The sequence below is a fragment of the Sebastes fasciatus genome, chromosome 6 (assembly GCF_043250625.1).
Source record: "Sebastes fasciatus isolate fSebFas1 chromosome 6, fSebFas1.pri, whole genome shotgun sequence".
Lineage (NCBI taxonomy): Eukaryota > Metazoa > Chordata > Actinopteri > Perciformes > Sebastidae > Sebastes > Sebastes fasciatus.
In genome coordinates, this window is record NC_133800.1 from 1,140,714 (window position 1) to 1,160,341 (window position 19,628).

General features: G+C 43.3%; 1 protein-coding gene across 1 annotated transcript; it reads right to left on the reverse strand.

Annotated features, from left to right (window-relative positions):
* Positions 1-1,259: 1,259 nt before the first annotated feature.
* Positions 1,260-19,221, reverse strand: LOC141770126 (uncharacterized). The gene is made up of 10 exons (XM_074639788.1): positions 19,144-19,221; positions 18,930-19,049; positions 16,511-16,561; positions 15,049-15,286; positions 5,682-5,873; positions 5,483-5,540; positions 4,872-5,146; positions 4,340-4,554; positions 2,881-3,044; positions 1,260-2,342 (listed from the first exon to the last, which is right to left on the reverse strand). Exons 1-10 carry the CDS (start codon positions 19,219-19,221, stop codon positions 2,303-2,305), a joined length of 1,431 nt encoding a protein of 476 aa, XP_074495889.1. The 3' UTR covers positions 1,260-2,302.
* Between the last annotated feature and the right edge of the window lie 407 nt (positions 19,222-19,628).

Below are 19,628 nucleotides of genomic sequence, written 5' to 3' on the forward strand. Positions count from 1 at the left end.
TCCTCGACTGCTGCAGAACAGGACCGTCCCCTCTCCATCACAGAGGCTGATGTTCGCTGGACCCTCCTGCGTATCAACCCACGCAAAGCAGCCGGGGCCCAGACGGCATTCCTAGACGCGTCCTGAAGACTTCCGCACACCAGTTGGCGGGGGTCTTCACAACAATCTTCAACCTGTCGCTCTCTCTCCGGACTGTCCCCACCTGCTTCAAATCCACCACCATCATCCCCATCCCCAAACAACAGAAAGTGACCAACTTAAACGACTGGCGCCCCATAGCCCTCACCCCCATAGCCAGCAAGTGTTTTGAGAAGCTGGTTAAATCCCTCATCTGCTCCTTGCTTCCCCCCACACTCGACCCCCTGCAATTTGCATACCGCCCAAACACAGATGGCACAGAGGACGCCATCGTCCACATCCTACACACCGCCCTCTCCCACCTGGAAGGAAGGGACACCTATGTGAGGATGCTGTTCGTGGATTACAGCTCAGCGTTCAACACCATAGTGCCCTCCAGGCTCGTCAGTAAGCTCAAGGATCTGGGCCTGAACACACCACTGTGTGACTGGATCCTGGACTTTCTGACGGAACGCCCCCAGGTGGTGAGAATTGACTACCTCACCTCCACTTCACTGACTCTCAGCACGGGAGCGCCACAGGGCTGTGTTCTCAGCCCCCTCCTGTACTCCCTCTACACCCACGACTGTGTGGCAACAAGAGCTTCAAACACCATCGTGAAGTTTGCGGACGACACATCAGTTGTGGGGTTGATCTCCCATGGCGACGAGACGGCTTACAGGGAGGAGGTGACCACCCTGGAGCAGGGGTGTCAGAACAACCACCTCTCCCTGAACATCTCAAAGACCAAGGAGGTCATCGTGGATTACAGGAGGGGGGGTTGCACTCACCCCCCAGTCACCATCAACGGCACAGCGGTGGACAGGGTGGACACCTTTAAATACCTGGGTGTCAACATCCATAAGGACTTGACATGGGCCACCCACACCACCGCTGTAGTCAGGAAGGCCCAGCAGAGACTGTACGCTCTGAGGTGACTCAAGACTTTCAGACTGCTGCATGTTAACCCCTCTCTCTCCCCCTTTCCAGCACATCTGTCCTGACTATCTAATAAAGGGAAAAAGGCAAAAAATAATCTAAAAACAGAGGTCATTAGACTGTAAATGCATTGAATAGGTGTTACTGGAAAAAGGATATGCTTCCATAAATAGTATAAAATCCTTTATTTAATGAAAATCTGAATGAACACAGTAAGGTACACCTTGAGGGAATGTCATTACATCTGGTAAAAACATCCACTTGAACTGAAGAATGAACTGATTAAAATTTGGTGGTCAAGGTCACTGTGACCTCACAAATCATGTTTCTGGCCACAACCCAAGAATTAATATTGTAATTATGACAATTTCATAAAAAGATGAAGTAATCCAGCTCAGCACTGTGGGTCAAGTTCTTCTAGTCAATAATAAGAAATACAAATGAATGAATGAATTAAAATGAATAGTAAAAGTGTATAGGGGTTTAGAATGATAGAAGTGACAATACAGTACAATGAAATAGCTACTATGGGGACTAACATCATCACACATGAATCTCAGTTTAACAGTGATACCCAATTTATGTAATTCTAAAAAGACTGTTTATGGACCCCATAATGCAGAAATATTCAAATACACCATTTTAGAAAAGGAGACAATAACACATTTAAACTGCATTCAAAAACCTGCATGTGATTATCATAAAGTGGGCATGTCTGTAAAGGGGAGACTCGTGGGTACCCATAGAACCCATTATCAGTCACATATCTGGAGGTCAGAGGTCAAGGGACCCCTTTGTAAATGACCATGCCAGTTTTTCCTCACCAAAATTTAGCCCAACTTTGTAGTATTATTTAGCAATCTTCTCGACATGGCAGCATGACATGGTTGGTATCATTAGAGTCCTTAGGTTGTTCTAGTTTCATATGATATATGTAGCTCTAAAACTGAACCTGCTACAGCCTCAGAAAGACAGTAAAGTTGGGTCTCAGAGGGTTAACAGGATGATGAGGATCAGCAAATTCAACTGTATGAAAACAACGGAGGCAACAAATGTGATTGGCTGTTGTTGATGTTGAGCTCATGACTCTAGCCTTAAACCTGAACCTACTAGAGCCTCTGAAAGACAGTCAGAGGGTTAAATACCGGTCGGCTCAGCAGGGATGCCGACAGTGGCACGCTTCCGCGAACTCCCCCGATCTGCAGCAAGGTTGAACCACCGTATTGCGTGCTTTGAAATGTCAGAATCAGTGGCTGCACGGGAGACGGCACTCTTTCTCACGGCATCTGTAATCACATAAGCAGATTATCATACAAAATTTCATGAACCCCCATTGTAACCAAAAGGTTTTTATGTTTTAAAAGGATACACATTACCACTAGCTTTTAGACTGAAAGGCTGCTTTCTGACATGTAAAGGTTCTCTATACAATATTCAGAGCATTAATATATCATCATCAACTATTGTCTATGTAAAGCTATAGAGGAGTAATGTCTACCAACAATTGTAATGTAAACAGTAAAGTCAGAGTCTACCAGAAATGTGCACTTGCACATATCTTGGCCAATTGAGTGGTTTGCCGGATGAAGTTGTGTTGCAGCAAAACTTGAGCCTGGTTCAACTTTTTAGCCAGACATACCCTGCAATGTTTTCTGAAGCCCCCTGCATTGGCCCCCAACCTTATGTGTCGATGCAGTGGTCTCAATCAAATTAATTAATTATCATGGCTGTGTTTTTTGTCATGAGTGCTGATGTCAGTTTGAACACTGCCTAAGACTGCTGAGTGACTTAAAATTGATTTTAATATTTATTACAATTGCTTACTCAGGAGCAACGTCTTTGATGCCATCTGGCTGAAAGTTTTTTTTTTCCCCATTTATCCCTTTCCAATTTATCCTCCTCCCAACATCATCATGGAACATGTGGGCAAGGATGTTCCATGTAACACGTTTTGTGTCATGGCCCCCGATGGTTGCCAGGGAGGAAATCTAAAATGGAACAAAAAAAGTCCTGTGAATATCTTATAATTTACAGAATGTTTTTAAAATATATTTTTATCAGACAGTGTATAAATATCCAGTGTTTATTACGAATGTTTTCTTCTCAAGACCCAAGGGAGATGTCATCCTATATGAGCACAACATTTTGAGCCTAATTGTAGTGCATTACCTCTACCCTATTCCACTCTCAGGATGTGTGTGTGTGTGTGTGTGTGTGTGTGTGTGTGTGTGTGTGTGTGTGTGTGTGTGTGTGTGTGTGTGTGTGTGTGTGTGTGTGTGTGTGCGTGTGTGTGTGTGTGTAACAGAGGTTTAAATGTAGACTGGCCTATCTCTGGCATACCCTCCATTCGATTATAGTCAATTTTCAAAATGTTCTTTAGTGCCAGATCTATGTTATAAAACCAAGACTACAAGAATGTTTCTCTCTTGAGTCTCAAAAAACCTATATAGTAGTTCATATGAAAAGCATAATTGAATGTATTGGAGTAGTCTGTGCATGTTCATATTACCATGGTTTTGTGTTTGAATGAATCTGACATTTATTACAGAATTAATAACCACTGTCCAACAACCTCTGTTTCCTCTCTGCTAGACATTCAATATTTAGTGTGTATATATAAGCATAGATCAGGACAGTTTTGGGAAAACTACACTCAAAATTTAATCTGTGAAGTCACAAGATATGGCCAAATGTATTAATAGGAAGATCTGGTAATAGAGTGTAACCGTAGGCTTTGCGTCAAAGCAAGGGTCTACTCCCTTCGTCGCTGCATCTTTAAATCCTTTAATGTTCTAGAGAACTACTTAAAGGTAGAATATGTAACATTTAAACACAATGCATTCACAGTTGGCCCCTCAACAAGAGAGGGAGGGAGGGAGAGCCGTGATGGTGGAGCGAGCTATAGCACGAATAAAGAGAGGGATATCGGCGTTAGTGAGTACAAAGCGGTGATTCAGAGAAATAAAACGTTATTACTGAAGCCCAGAAACTTCCTGAACACAGCAAAATAATAAGACAAGAGAAAATACTGGGAGAGGGCTGCAAGGTCTCTGTAGATAGACACCACCACACACGCCTAGTGGGTCAGAAGATTTAGAGGGATTACTTTTGTATCAGTCTATACATTGTTTTTTAGATAATTGTTGCATATTATACCTTTAAGATGTGGAAGCAAGATTTCAGGGGCTTTAAACTGAGCAAAACCTCAGATTCTACTCTATAATGTAATGTCACATTAAATTGGATTGACATGATAACAAAACAAACAAACAAAAAAACTCACCACCCTCTGCTTCAGCTGAGAATTGGCGGGATCTTTAAGCCAGTCCCCAAAATTCTCCACTTCCTCCATTGATCCCAGTGGAAACTGTACAGGGACAGGCCTTTCCATTTCTTGGCCAGCTGGGTTCTTGCTGGTCAGATAGTTCACTTTGGCAATTAATTGCTCTTGCTGGTGTTTTATATACTCCAGTAAGCTCATAATATGGACTTCTGCCGCTGTTAAAAAAAGATTAGAGAATATATATATATATATATATATATATATACAGTATATAAAAAATGTCAGTCTTCTTTGGACAACTCATTAAGAAAGATTTAACTTAGCAGATGGTGATGTTTATGTTTGCTTATTTCTTTACTACAAAGAAGCCTTGATTTGGAATAGGGCAAATTAATGTCTTACATGTTACACATATCTACCAGAGGTGTGAATCTTCACTGGCACCCACGATTTGATTATGATTCAAAAATTCGAATGCACAATGATTGACAGGTTCAATTTAAATCTCATAGCCGTTTGAGGTATTGCTCACCCGAACAGGTCATGGTGTCTGATCCACACCTTCCCCCTCGCCAGGTAGGTCTGTAGACCTGGCTTGAAGAAGGGGTTTGCTCTACTGCTGGTGGAGTGGGTGAAGGAGGAGCAACGGGTGGAGGAAGGGCAACTGTCACGCTACTTGGCACACAGCGAGGTGGGGGTGGGATAATGGGAGCTGGTGGCTGTGGTGAGGGTTTGGCTGGACCTCTGGCTCTCTTTTTTAGAGGACTTTCCTCCTCACTGTCATCATCGGAGTCCCCAAAGAAATGACTATAAAGTGGGATGGAAAAATAACCATGCTCAGCTGTCAACATAATGTTATCTTGATTTGCAGACTCCCTTATTAATAATATCATATATGTTTTCACTGGCTAAAGAACTCAAGTTGTAAACTAGTGTAAAAGGTCAAGAATGCCATGATGGTTGTGTTAGGAATATTCTGCATGCACAGTTCTGCCTTAAAGGGATGCTTAGTCGATTTTCAACCAGCTGTGTCATCGAAGTGTCAGCTCCGTTCTCTTTATACAAAAATCTATTTCAGAATTGTAAAAAAAAAAAGAAAAGACAAAAAAGCAATACAGTTTTTTTCTGACCCCTAATACTGACATCGGCTTTGGCCTTCTCTTTGACTGAACTTCCTCCTCTTCCTCTTCTGACTTTAAATCTGATGTGTTGCAGGGATTTTTTTAAGAGATGACGTGCCATCAAAGTAATGATCTAAATGTGTCACATGTCACTTGAGTTTCAAAGTAACAGTATAGAAAAGAACAGTTGTAGATATATATATTTTTGAGAATTAGCATACCACATGACTTAACAACTCTGACATCGTAGCTCTGCCAGTCAGGTCCAGGCTCCTCAGCTTTCCTTACTGCCCTGTTGACTCTTTCATCATTTTTGTAGTTTGGCCAAAAGGTGACACCGTCGATGACCGGTTTTCTGGCACCACTGCTACAGTTTTGTTCTCCAGAAACTCTATTATATGGAACATCCTTAACTGAGAAGGAAAAAAACAAACAGCACCATTAATCACAGAAATATAACTTCCTGTTCCAAGAAGTTCTGAAACAATTAAGTGATTACTCAATTACCTTCTATAGCTAACAATATTAATCAGTAATTGCTGTGGAATGGAGTACCAACAAAAGGAAAGGTCACATTTTGATGATCAAGCTCCTCTTATCTGAAATAATTTACTTATTTCTATTCTCTGACAACATTTTAATTATTTCCTAACATATTAACATTCTGAAGGGTTTTTTGGCACTTGAATTTACACTTGAAGGTTTGATAAATAAGTGCCAATGTTTTAGTAGTTCATTTGGGTTTGAAAACATTAGGTATACTGTATAACATGTAATAACTGAACAGCAATAATAGGTTTGGTGTACACATTGAAGACAAGCAACTTATACAAAGTACTTACAGTCAATTATTATCCAGTTTCACATAGACTGTCGTGTTTGTGGTGATGCAGTCACTGTCAGGTTTTGTCACAGTCTCTGATCCTTATTTTACAAGAGCTACAACATTTGCTACCATCAATACATCATCATTCTCCCTGGGAAACAACAATATGACAACAAGCTAAAAATGGCTTCATCCTTTGTCTTGTAATTGGAAATTAATGAATGTCCAAACATCCGTCAGAGGCTGCTCTTTCCCTCACCCCTCTGCTGCTCTGTAGCCTCTCTGTGAGCATGACTGCCCGGCTGGCGAGGTAGCAACCCCAGCAGGCGTTGGCTAGCTGTCGCGGCAGTTTGTGGAGCTTTTAAACTCCGACAACGGTGGAGCAAATGTTTGATTTGGCATCTAATATTGTAAAACAGTCAATATTCAAAATCGACACAGTTTATTTCTCGCCTCAAAAATGTTCAGAAGTGAATTTAGTGATGAAATAGCTACGAAAAATGTAAAAAAACAAGCCGTTTTGGCTGCGTTAATCCAGCAGACAGAGTACACAGTTAGATAACATTAGCTAACTTACAATGGGGTCTTGCTCTCCTGAAATATGACCTGAGGACTGGATTAAAATAACCAGGACAGGCAATGTTAACGTTACGTTTAAATCACCCCACCTCCCAGCTAGAAGTAAATCCCATCCAAATGGAGGATTGTTAACTTTATCTCAAATCTAAAGCTCTGTTAGCTGATGCTAATGCTAATGCTAATGTGCTGTTACGTGAGCTAACTTGGCCTTCAGAATTAAAAACAGCATACAGAGCATTTAAATACGTTATCTATGACCGGTATAGTTTTACTAGGCAGCTGTACAAATAAAGCATACTTTTCAATTCAATTCAATTCAATTTATTTTTGTATAGCGTCAAATCACAACAGAAGTTATCTCAAGACGCTTTATATATAGAGCAGGTCTATGACCGTACACCATAGTTTAGAGACCCAACAGTATCCACCAAGCGCGCTGTGGCCAGGAAATCTCCCCGTTTAGTGGGAAGAAACCTGGAGCAGAACCGGGCTCAGGGTGGGCGGCCATCTGCCAAGACCGACTGGGGGGATAGAGAGAGAGAGATAGAGAGAGAGAGAGAAAGAGAGAGAGAGAAGCAGCCACAATAATAGCACAGCAGCTGTAATAACTAATACAAGTAGGACTGATAACACAAAACCAGTAGTAGTGGATGTAAAAGAGTGATAGTACAACTATCGGAATTGATATCATTGGGTCGTCCCCAGACGGGCTTTCAAGTGGAGCTTCCAGCTATCTCAGTCCTCTATACATCTGGCTAGCTCACCAGCACTGTCCAGCATCTCTCCTCAGTACGTCCACGTATGTTGGTGTGGGACGTCCCTGTGATCGATGCCCGTGCGTTGGTTCCCGCAGCATCAGCATGCTTGCTGGGAGTTCTTGATGTCTTTGGCAGTGACCGAGAAGTCTCATTCTCCAGGCTGCCACTTTGTCACTAAGCCTTGGTAGTCCCTCGTACAGACGGAATTAATTAATGATGGTAGCAGTTGGTGTCAAGCAGGCAGCAGATGCAACCACAATCCCGGTGACATCCAGATCCAGGTGAAACCCCGCTCCAAGCTCCAAGGCACAAGGACTCCCGGGAAGGAATGTAGTTAGTAACAATGAATGGGACATGAATATATACAGAAGGAGAGAGGAGCTCAGTGTGTAATAGGAAGTCCCCCGGCAGTCTAGGCCTATAGCAGCTTAACTAGGGGCTGGTCAAAGACAGCCCTAACTATAAGCGTTATCAAAGAGGAAAGTCTTTAGCCTACTCTTAAATGTAGAGAGGGTGTCTGCCTCCCGGTCTGAAACTGGGAGCTGGTTCCACAGAAGAGGAACTTGATAGCTGAAGGCTCTGGCTCCCATTCTACTTTTGGAGACTCTAGGAACATCAAGTAACGCTGCTGCATTCTGGGAGCGCAGTGCTCTAGTGGGGTAATAGGGTACTATGAACTCTTTAAGATATGATGGGGCCTGACCGATAATAAGGAGTTGCAGTAATCTAGAGGTAACAAATGCATGGACTCATTTTTCTGCATCATTTTGAGACAGGATGTGGCTGATCTTCGCAATGTTACAAAGGAAGAGTAAACTATATTAGACAAATACGAAGAAGTTAAACACTTAATCCAGACTAAAAGTAACACAGTTGAAGCTGCCAAATGCAGGAAGGACAGCTGGTAAAAGAAAAAACTCCCGATGTGTGAATGTGTAAATTAACAGACTTATTAATTTCACGGAACACTCAAAAGTCAGATATAGTCGTCTAAATATAAAAAGCTTTTAAGAGTGTAATAGATTAATGGATTACACTTCTTTTTACCCTGTGGTTGAGATGTGGCGTGTATGACTATTTGAACCTTCTTTCAGCTGCGTCCCCCCTCAGTCGGTGTGAAACGGACTCAAGAGCAAGTAAAAAAAAAATACAGACCTCAGGTGGATTGTCAGTACTAAACTATCCCTAAAGTAGATTAAAAGGAAAAATTAAATGGGCAGTGAGCTCAACTTACTGTATTGACGACTGCTACCAAATTTTCTGTGGATCATTATTGGACCAGGCTCAGATTTCATAAAGCTTGTTGATATCTTATTTCGTTTTCAAGATATTGACCAATAAAATTTTAGAGGGCAGGGCTTAGCAGGAAATCACCGTAATTCATTGACCACTAGTTCAATCATCACAAATCTTGGTAGATATCTTCACTACATGTTTGGGAATAGGCGTACCAAAGCTGTTTTAGCTCAACCCATAGGGGCCGCCACAAATACCATAAACTTGTACGTCAAAACCTGGTTTACAGAATTTCACTAAATTCGGTGCACATGATCTAGGGGCAAGTATTAACTAAGATCTGAAGTGTCATATTGATTGGTGCATGTGGGCATGGCCTACTTAGCATTTTATGCTATATTATGCCTTTGCTCAATTTGCTTTGAGCTGTAACGAGCTAGAGAAATGAAACTTGGTACCATAAATGGCCATGATGTCCTAATGCTTTCCATAAAATATGATCTCAGTTGGCCACATGGTGGCGCTATCAATGACAGCCAAAAAAGTGAAAAGTTTAAAGGCCGGCCCCCTCACACCTGAAGTCTGATTGACTTGAAATTTGACACACTTGTCCAGCTGAATGTGTTCTACAAAGAAGCCTCTTGGACCGCTAACGTCCACCAACTACATTTTCCACCATTTCAAATTTTTTGAATAACACATTTTTTACATCTTCTCCTAAACCACAAATCCGATTTCTACCAAATGTTCTGTGAATCATTATTGGACCAAGCTTCTTAAAAGTTTCAGGAAGCTTGTTGATATATCATTGCATTTCAAAGATAATGACCAATGAATTTCAAAAGGGTGTAACTCAACACATAATCAGACTTAAGTCAACAACCATTTGGCCCATCATCTCAAAACTTGCACGATATGTCCACAAGAGTACCTTGAGTGAAAAAAGCTTGAAACCGCTAACTGCCGCTTGCGGCTGTTATTTGTATTCGTTTTACAGTGAAGGCAGACCAGGCAGCTCCATCAGACTCTCCCCTGGAGGTGTGAGGAGTGTGCTGTGGCTCTCTGGATCACTGCTGACAGGAACTACTTTCAGGCATCACACAGCTAATGTTTTGTAGAAACACGGACAGTAAAACTCCAGGACGTCTTTGTGAAAAATGTAAATATCTTTTGATGTGTGTTGGTTAGAATGATCTTTTTTTTCCCCCGCTGATTCCCAGGACTTGGGAGAACATTCTTCAAAAGCCCAAAACCTTGTTCCTGATTGTTCTCTGTGTGGTTTGAATATATTTCTGAGATTCTATTTCCGTTTTATTCTTTCTCTTGTCTTTATGGTAATTATAATTATTTATACATTCATGTGACATCACTGCAGCCAAAATATTCTGATAGCCCAGTTTGTCCTGAACAATAAAGATGCGTATGTCATGATTGTGCATTACAGTGTTGAGATTCTAGAGTCAAAATAGCAAAAAAATTCTCAGACCCCAGAGGGCTAATTAATTAAAGCAGCAGTGATGGCGTTAGTCTGAGATCTGCACGCTCAGAAATACATGCTGATATCAAATTACTACTCTAATAATGTCAAATATTCACCAAGGCTGCAGTGAACCAACTGTTAATAAAGTGAAGAAGAGAGTGATTGACATATTGAGAAGAGAACAGACTGATTGTGTTGATGGAGACAGGTGTAGTCGTCTCATTGAGCTGCACGCCCACACTGAGATTCTTCCTTTGTACCTACACTAATCTGCTCCTGCTCTTTACCAACACATCATTTTTCATGCTAAACTAACCTTTGCATATTGAATAAACCTTATTAAAAACCAGCAGGTCATGCAATCAGCCACAAACGCCATCTCGCCTCTAACTGCTTATCGATCCTCCCTTATATGTATTCATAAAGAGAGAGGTGCAATAAACACACTGGGACCGGCTATTCCAAAGACTAGTCCAAAAACTTCCAAAGTTTATACCAATTATGTTAATGAATTAATTAATTGATGTCATTAAAGAAGTATTGTTTACAAATCCACAGCATCTGCTGCTGGTCCTATCCGGACTGAAGTGAAGTCATGTATTCCTACAACCCTCAGTAGTAGTGACTTCATGAGTTTCTTTAATGATAAAATCATAACTATCAGAGACAAAATTAATCACCTCCTACCGTCAACTGGTACCAATTTATCCTCAAACTTAGGAACCTTAGAAACAGCTGTACAACCTGATATATATTTAGACTGCTTTTCTCCTATCGATCTCCACAAATTAACCTCACTGATCTCCTCATCTAAATCATCTACCTGTCTCCTAGACCCCATCCCAACTAAACTGCTTAAAGAAGTTTTACCTCTAGTTAGCACCTCTTTACTGGATATGATCAATGTGTCTTTACTAACAGGCTATGTACCACAGTCCTTTAAAGTAGCTGTATTTAAACCTCTTCTTAAAAAGCCCACTCTTGATCCAGAGGTCCTAGCCAACTATAGACCTATATCTAACCTTCCCTTTACCTCCAAAATACTCGAAAAAGTAGTTGCCAGTCAGCTGTGTGACTTTCTACAGAACAATCATTTATTCGAAGATTATCAGTCAGGATTTAGAGTGCACCATAGCACAGAGACAGCACTAGTGAAAATTACAAATGACCTTCTAATGGCATCGGACAAAGGACTTGTCTCTGTACTTGTCTTGCTAGATCTCAGTGCTGCTTTCGACACCATTGACCATGACATCCTATTACAAAGACTGGAACATTTAATTGGCATTAAAGGAACTGCACTAAGTTGGTTTAAGTCCTATTTATCAGATCGATCTCAGTTTGTACATGTCAACGATGAGTCCTCCATGCACGCCAAAGTTAGTCACGGAGTTCCACAGGGTTCTGTACTTGGACCAATTCTATTTACCTTATATATGCTTCCCTTAGGCAATGTTATTAGAAAACACTCCATAAACTTTCATTGTTATGCAGATGATACCCAATTATATCTATCAATCAAGCCAGACGAAACAAACCAGTTAACTAAACTTAAAGCATGCCTTAAGGACATAAAAACCTGGATGACCTGCAATTTCCTGATGTTAAACTCAGACAAAACTGAAGTTATTGTACTAGGCCCTGAGCACCTCCGAAACAAATTATCTAATGATATAGTTACTTTAGATGGCATTGCCCTGGCCTACAGCACCACCGTAAGGAACCTGGGAGTTGTCTTCGACCAGGATATGTCCTTTAACTCTCACATAAAACAAACCTCACGGACTGCCTTCTTTCATCTACGTAACATTGCGAAGATCAGGCACATCCTGTGTCAAAATGATGCAGAAAAATTAGTCCATGCATTTGTTACCTCTAGACTCGATTACTGCAATTCCTTATTATCAGGCTGCTCCAATAAGTCTCTAAAGACTCTCCAGTTGATCCAGAATTCTGCAGCACGTGTATTGACTAGAACTAGAAAAAGAGATCATATTACGCCTGTATTAGCTTCTCTGCACTGGCTGCCTGTAAAATCCAGAATAGATTTTAAAGTCGTCCTCCTCACCTACAAAGCGCTAAACGGTCAGGCCCCATCATATCTTAAAGAGCTCATAGTACCCTACTACCCCACTAGAGCACTGCGCTCACAGAATGCAGGGTTACTTGAGGTTCCTAGAGTCTCCAAAAGTAGAATGGGAGCAAGAGCCTTCAGCTATCAAGCTCCTCTTCTCTGGAACCAGCTCCCAGTTTCAGTCCGGGAGGCAGACACCGTCTCTACATTTAAGAGTAGGCTAAAGACTTTCCTCTTTGATAACGCTTATACTTAAGCTGCTACAGGCATAGACTGCCGGGGGACTTCCTATGACACACTGTCATAAGGAACTTCCTATGACACACTGAGCTCCCCTCTCCTTATGTATATACTCATGTCCCATGTCCATGTTGTTACTAACTTCATTCCTTCCCGGGAGTCCTTGTGCCTCCTTGTCTCGCAGCTAACCGTGGAGCGGGGTCACACCTGGAGCGAGGTTATACCTGGAGCATGGGTACACTTGGAGCAGGGTTTCACCTGGATCTTGGTGGTCTCCGGTATTGTGGCTGCATCTGCTGCCGCGTCGGTGCCTGCTTGACACCAACTGCTACCATCCCTAATTAACTACGTCTGTACGAGGGACTACCAATGCTAACGAGGGATTTCCAACACCTAGTGACAATGTGGCAGCCTGGAGAATAACACTTCTCAATCACTGCCAAAGACATCAAGAGCTCCCAGCAAGCATGCTGATGCTGCAGGAACCAACGCACGGGCATCGATCGCAGGGACGTCCCACACCAATACACATGGACGTACTGAGGAGAGATGCTGGACAGTGCTGGCTTTCCGATAGTTGTATTATCACTCTTTCCATCCACCACTATTGGTTTTGTGTTATCAGTCCTACTTGTATTAGCTATTACAGCTGCTAGACTGCTATTGTGGCTGCTTCTCTATCTCTCTCTCTCTATCTATCTCTCTCTCTCTCTCTCTCTCACTCTCTCTCTATCTATCTGTCCCCCCAGCCGGTCTCGACAGATGGCCGCCCGCCCTGTGCCCGGTTCTGCTCCAGGTTTCTTCCCAGTAATCGGGGAGTTTTTCCTGGCCACAGTGCGCTTGGTGGATCCTGTTGGGTCTCTAAACTATGGTGTACGGTCATAGACCTGCTCTATATATAAAGCGTCTTGAGATAACTTCTGTTGTGATTTGACGCTATACAAAAATAAATTGATTTGATTTGATTTGATTTGATTTGATTTGAAGTCAATTTGATTTGTATAGCCCAATATCATACATCACAAATTAGCCTCAGGGGCCTTTACAATCTGTACACGATGCGACACCCTCTGTCCTTTATAGTACGACCCTCTCATATAACCCTCAGGAAGAGCAACAGAGGAGGGATACCTCTTCAGGTTGGACAGACGTACAGTAGATGTCATCATTAATCTCCATGGGGAAATGAATCGTATGGATGTCACTTAGCATGACATCCATGTTTAGCCAGTGTTGAACTGTTTTAGGGTGTTTCTCTTCCTTTCCTGTTTCTTCTTCTTTTATGATGAGGGCTAAGAAGTTCCATTATATGGGTTAAAAAATAGTTCTATCTTACAGAAGTATATAGTTCCACCTGTGTACCCAGCTGTCCTAGTGTGTCTCTTTTTCCCCTGCGGACATTCTCCCGGCTGCTCCTGATTGGTTACGACACACCTGACCAACCAGCTCACCTGTTTTCCATCATCTCATCAGCCAACAGTAAAACTGCTCCGGTTCTCCGGTCACTCATTTCCAGATCTCAACATCTCAACATCTCAACATCTCAACCAGGTGGTAGTGTTCGCTCCTGTTCGCTCAGTTAATGTGTTACCTCAGTACTTTTCCTTTGGGATGTCTTTTCACATCACTAACTGAGTTCTCCTGTTTGTAGGATCATCGCTCCTCCGACCACCTGCCTGTCTGCCCTGCCCAGTTCCAGCCTCGCCCTTCCTCCACCGCCGCACTCCTTAATCCTGCGCTGTATTCCAATCTGAGTGCTTCCGTACTTACACTTACTATTTTGAGTGCCTAAGGGCGTTCACACTGAGAAGTATGGCAAAATGCAGTGCACTCTAATTCCCCTTATGTTGTACTCAAAATGGTTAAAACGCTGAGTGTGGAACACTGGACACTTTTCACACTCAATGGCCGCCATCTTGGCTACGTAGTGGAAGGGGAGGGACCACCGAGGTACCATGACCACTATTCAAACTTGGGTAAATGGCGGCCGAGGATGCAGCAGCTGTCGTGGTGCTGAATACCGCACCTTATAGATGTAAGTTAGAACGTTTCACGTCTACTCATTTGCTTTTATTTTGCACTAATTGTTGTCGAGCACAAGTCATCAGTATGTTTATTGGGTTACTGGAGGAGTTTGAACAGTTTACGTCTGACTGCAATGTAGTTACGTAGCGAGCCGCAGTGAAATGTTGCCATTGTCATTTCCGGTAAGTGCACCGCAGAGTATTCGATTTGAGACGACCCTACCACGTTGAAATTCACACACTACTCAAGTAAGTACAGAGTGCACACAGTGTACCCAGATTGGAACACAGCACTGGTTTCTGTAATAAAAGCATTGGTTCAACTCAACCCTTCCTGTCTGTGTCTATGTCTGTGTCTGGGTTTATCTGACCGACTATATGAGGATGGTCCTTAGCATCAGATGGGAATGTTCTCCTAGATCTTGGTTGATGACCTTTGACCTCTTCCCAGTCAGTGCTGTGACTGGTTCTGGTGGTTTTAGTCAGCTGATGTTGTTTCCAGTGTTCATTCAGTTCCTGATGCAGTTTCACCAGTTTAGTGTCCTCCAGGTCTTCCCGACCAGAGTTCCATACCTGGGTCACTGATGGCAGCTGAGTCCAGACCAGGCCCTGATGAAAACCCTGACATACTGCTGAAAGCTCTGTGAAACTGGGCCTTTAGTGAAGTTAAAACAATGTGTTGAATATGATGATGCTATGGTCATAGCTTCCTTTTAGCTTATCTGTGTAGTATTGATCAGCTCTACAGTAATCAGGTAAAACTCTCCTCCCCCCCTTCATCATTTCCATACAGTCTCTGAAGTCCTCCTGTATGTGGTGGCTGAGACAGCGTCCACTGAGCTGCTCTACTGTTAGCTAGTGACATTCTTTTATTGTTAGCTGTTAGCAGCAGAGAGCCGCTGTAGGAAGATGGAGAAGATGAAACGTCTCATTGGTTTAGGGGCAGAGGGCACGTTGCCAACGTTCTCCTCCGTACTGTCTGAGTCCAGACGTCTTAAATCCTTTTCTCAAACAGAGTACAAAGATTAGAATTATACGTTCCTCTCAGCAGCAGGTCTACAGTAGTGTTCTCTGACAGGCTAGCAGGCAACCATACATACATACTCACATCTTTTGGTGAATCGATGAGTTATAATCTGTCCTGTCTAGCCTCAGACCGTCCTGTCTGAGGTCTGAGGCCAGACCTGTTCTGTCTGAGTCCATACCGTCTTGTCTGAGTCCATACCCTTCTGTCATATCATTGGGTCGTCCCCAGACGGGCTATCAAGCAGAGCTTCCAGCTATCTCAGTCCACCATACATCTGGCTAGCTCGCCAGCACTGTCCAGCATCTCTCCTCAGTACGTCCATGTATGTTGGTGTGGGACGTCCCTGTGATCGATGCCCGTGCGTTGGTTCCCACAGCACCAGCATGCTTGCTGGGAGTCCTTGATGTCTTTGGCAGTGACCAAGAAGTCTCATTCTCCAGGCTGCCACTTTGTCACTTAGTATCAGAATCAGAATCAGAATGGTGTTTATTGCCAGGTGTAAAAGGTATACACTAGGAATTTTCTTTGGTTTTGTTGGTGCAAGACAAACAGTATAATAACAAAAGAATAGATAAAACATTAGAATAAAATAAGAATAAAAATGTACAATTTACAAAATAAGCTATAAACAAAGATAAACATGATATAAACTTGGTAGTCCCTCGTTAGCCCTGGTAGTCCCTCGTAAAGACGGAATTAATTAATTATGGTAGCAGTTGGTGTCAAGCAGGCAGCGGACGCGGTAGAAGATGCAGCCACAATCCAGGTGACATCCAGATCCAGGTGAAACCCCGCTCTAGTTGTACCCCTGCTCCAGGTATAAACCTGCTCCAGCTGTAACCCCGCTCCATGGTTACCTGTGAGACAAGAAGGCACAAGGACTCCGGGGAAGGAATGTTGTTAGTAACAATGAATGGGACATGAGTATATACAGAAGGAGAGAGGAGCTCAGTGTGTCATAGGAAATCCCCCGGCAGTCTAGGCCTATAGCAGCTTAACTAGGGGCTGGTCAAAGACAGCCCTAACTATAAGCGTTATCAAAGAGGAAAGTCTTTAGCCTACTCTTAAATCTGGAGAGGGTGTCTGCCTCCCAGACTGGAACTGGGAGCTGGTTCCAGAGAAGAGGAGCTTGATAGCTGAAGGCTCTCGCTCCCATTCTACTTTTGGAGACTCTAGGAACCTCAAGTAACCCTGCTGCATTCTGGGAGCGCAGTGCTCTAGTGGGGTAGTAGGGTACTATGAGCTCTTTAAGATATGATGGGGCCTGACTGTTTAGCTCCCTGTAGGTGAGGAGGACGATTTTAAATTCTATTCTTGATTTTACAGGCAGCCAGTGTAGAGAAGCTAATACAGGCGTAATATGATCTCTTTTTCTAGTTCTTGTCAGTACACGTGCTGCAGCATTCTGGATCAACTGGAGAGTCTTAAGAGACTTATTGGAGCAGCCTGATAATAAGTAGTTGCAGTAATCGAGTCTAGAGGTAACAAATGCATGGACTCATTTTTCTGCATCATTTTGAGACCGATGTGCCTGATCTTTGCAATGTTACGTAGATGAAAGAAGGCAGTCCTTGAGGTTTGTTTTATGTGAGAGTTAAAGGACATGTCCTGATCGAAGATAGCTCCCAGATTCCTTACGGTGGTGCTGGAGGCCAGGGCAATGCCATCTAGAGTAACTATATCATTAGATAATTTGTTTCGGAGGCGTTCAGGGCCATACCGTCCTGTCTGAGTCCAGACCAGCCTGTGTGAGTCCAGACCATTCTGTTGGGTCCATACCGTCCTATCTTGAGTCCATACCAGCCTGTCTGAGTCCATACTGTCCTGTCTGAGTCCCTACCAGCCTGTCTGAGTCCATACTGTCCTGTCTGAGTCCAGACCGTGAGGGAGTTTATTCTCAGTATTCAGGAAGATGAGCACCGACAGTCTCTCCTGCCGTGGTGCTTTTCAGGTAGGTTTCAGTTTTGGGAAGGATGTTTCGACGTCAGTGACAGTCACAGAAACAGTTTAATAGCCACATCAGGCTCTCTTGGTACGGAGTGGTGCTTTGTGAATAGAGGGTGCGGCAAATCTTAAACTAATGGCTGGATTTCCTTCATGGAAGACACTAATGATCATCTACATGAGAGCACTTCACTAGCAAGGACCACGCCGTCGACGAGGTACAATTTAACTAAGATATTGAAGGAAAACACAGATGATGCTTGTGGTTCGTCCACTTAGTCAGATGTGGTTTGGGGAGCTGAGATCGAGGATCCACCGTAGCACTGGGCGACGGACCTCCTCAGGACCTTACAAAGAGGAGACGAGGAGATTAGCAGGAGTGGGTTCGACAGGTATTTATAGGAAATATTTTGAGGCGTGGTCCTGCTCCTGAAATTCTGCTTTTAGCTTAATTTGTTCTTGAAAATCTGCAGATCAGTCATCTTTGTGTCGGTCAGCTGGGGCACTTTAATACATTTTATCATCGGATTTTAACAAAAGTTCTTGTGGGCGTAAAAACCCCAGATCTCTGGGCCACCTCCTCCATGCAATGGAAGCTGTGTGTCACCTGTGTAATGTCACTGTAGTCCTCAACATTCAGTAGCCTTTCACCCTCACAGAACTCCCCCGGATGTGGGAGAGATATTCTGCTCTCTGTAGCGTATCGGTCCAACAGCTGATGTTCAGACATGTTGGTTTATCTGATGACCTGCCAACCCTCCCGTCTTTCATCGCCCTCTCCCGGTTTCCTCCCGGGGTCACACTTCTCCCGTATTTCTCCTGATATATGAACAAATGTTCACACTTCTTTTCCTCTTCTTTATCCCAACCTGTTTCTGGCGCTGTACAGCGTGCAAGTCAAGTCGAGTCAAGTCAAATTTATTTCTATAGCACATTTAAAACAACATGAGCTGACCAAAGTGCGTTACAGACATAAAAACAGGTCAACAGAGCAGACGTGTCCGGGAACCGGTTTAAAAGCTTGCAGCAGCGTTCTGCAACTACTGCAGATGAGACAGTAAAGACTGACTGACTCCCATGTAGAGGGAGTTACAGTAGTCAAGGCGAGTGGTAATATAAGCATGGGTTACTGTTTCACAGTCTCGGAAAGATAAAAAGGGTTTTACTTTTGCTCGGCTCCGCAGATGGCAGAAGCTGCCTCTCACCACAGTTTATCTGTTTATCAAACTGAAAAGCAGAATCAAAAATCCCAAGGTTTTTTGCGGAAGGTTTCACACATACTGACAGTGGGCCGAGCTTTTCACACAGAAAGCTGGTGGATTCGGGGGGGCCAAAGAGAACCACCTCAGTTTTCAGTTTGTTTAACACCAGGAAGTTTTGGGACGTCCAGCCTTTAATGTCCTGGAGACAGTCAAACAGAGGTTATAAAGACAAAAGCCTGGGACTTTTTAATGGTACATATAACATACGTAGGTAATAGGTGTAAAAGCCTGACTGTTTCCTCCCGGACAACAATCTGGGAAGAGAGTTGCTCGCGGTTTGAGCTACGCTTCCCGCTGGGTTCAGCGCACATTGTCGTGTGTGCTTAGTACAGAGAGCACCGGGTGGTGAACAATCTCCACACACACACACCAACCACCCCCTGACTGGAGATGTCACCACAGCGCTGCCAGTCATTATCAGTCAGCATGCTGGAGTTAATTGCCTCGGCTCTGCAGGCCTCCGTTTAATGAGAGCAGGCTCTGCGGGCCCACATGGAACGCCAGGTCAGCTGACCAGGTGGAGGTAAAGCCTGTTAAACACTGATGGGGGCGGCAGGGTGGAGGTTCATGCATCTTTTACAGACGCTGTAAATGTGTCAGAACATGGCTGTGGTGTGTATTGCATGTGTATGTGTGTGTGAAGGAGATCTAGGGGAGCTGCAGACAGCCCAACAAACATCTGTCTGAATTATGTTATATATGTCTACTATACATGTAT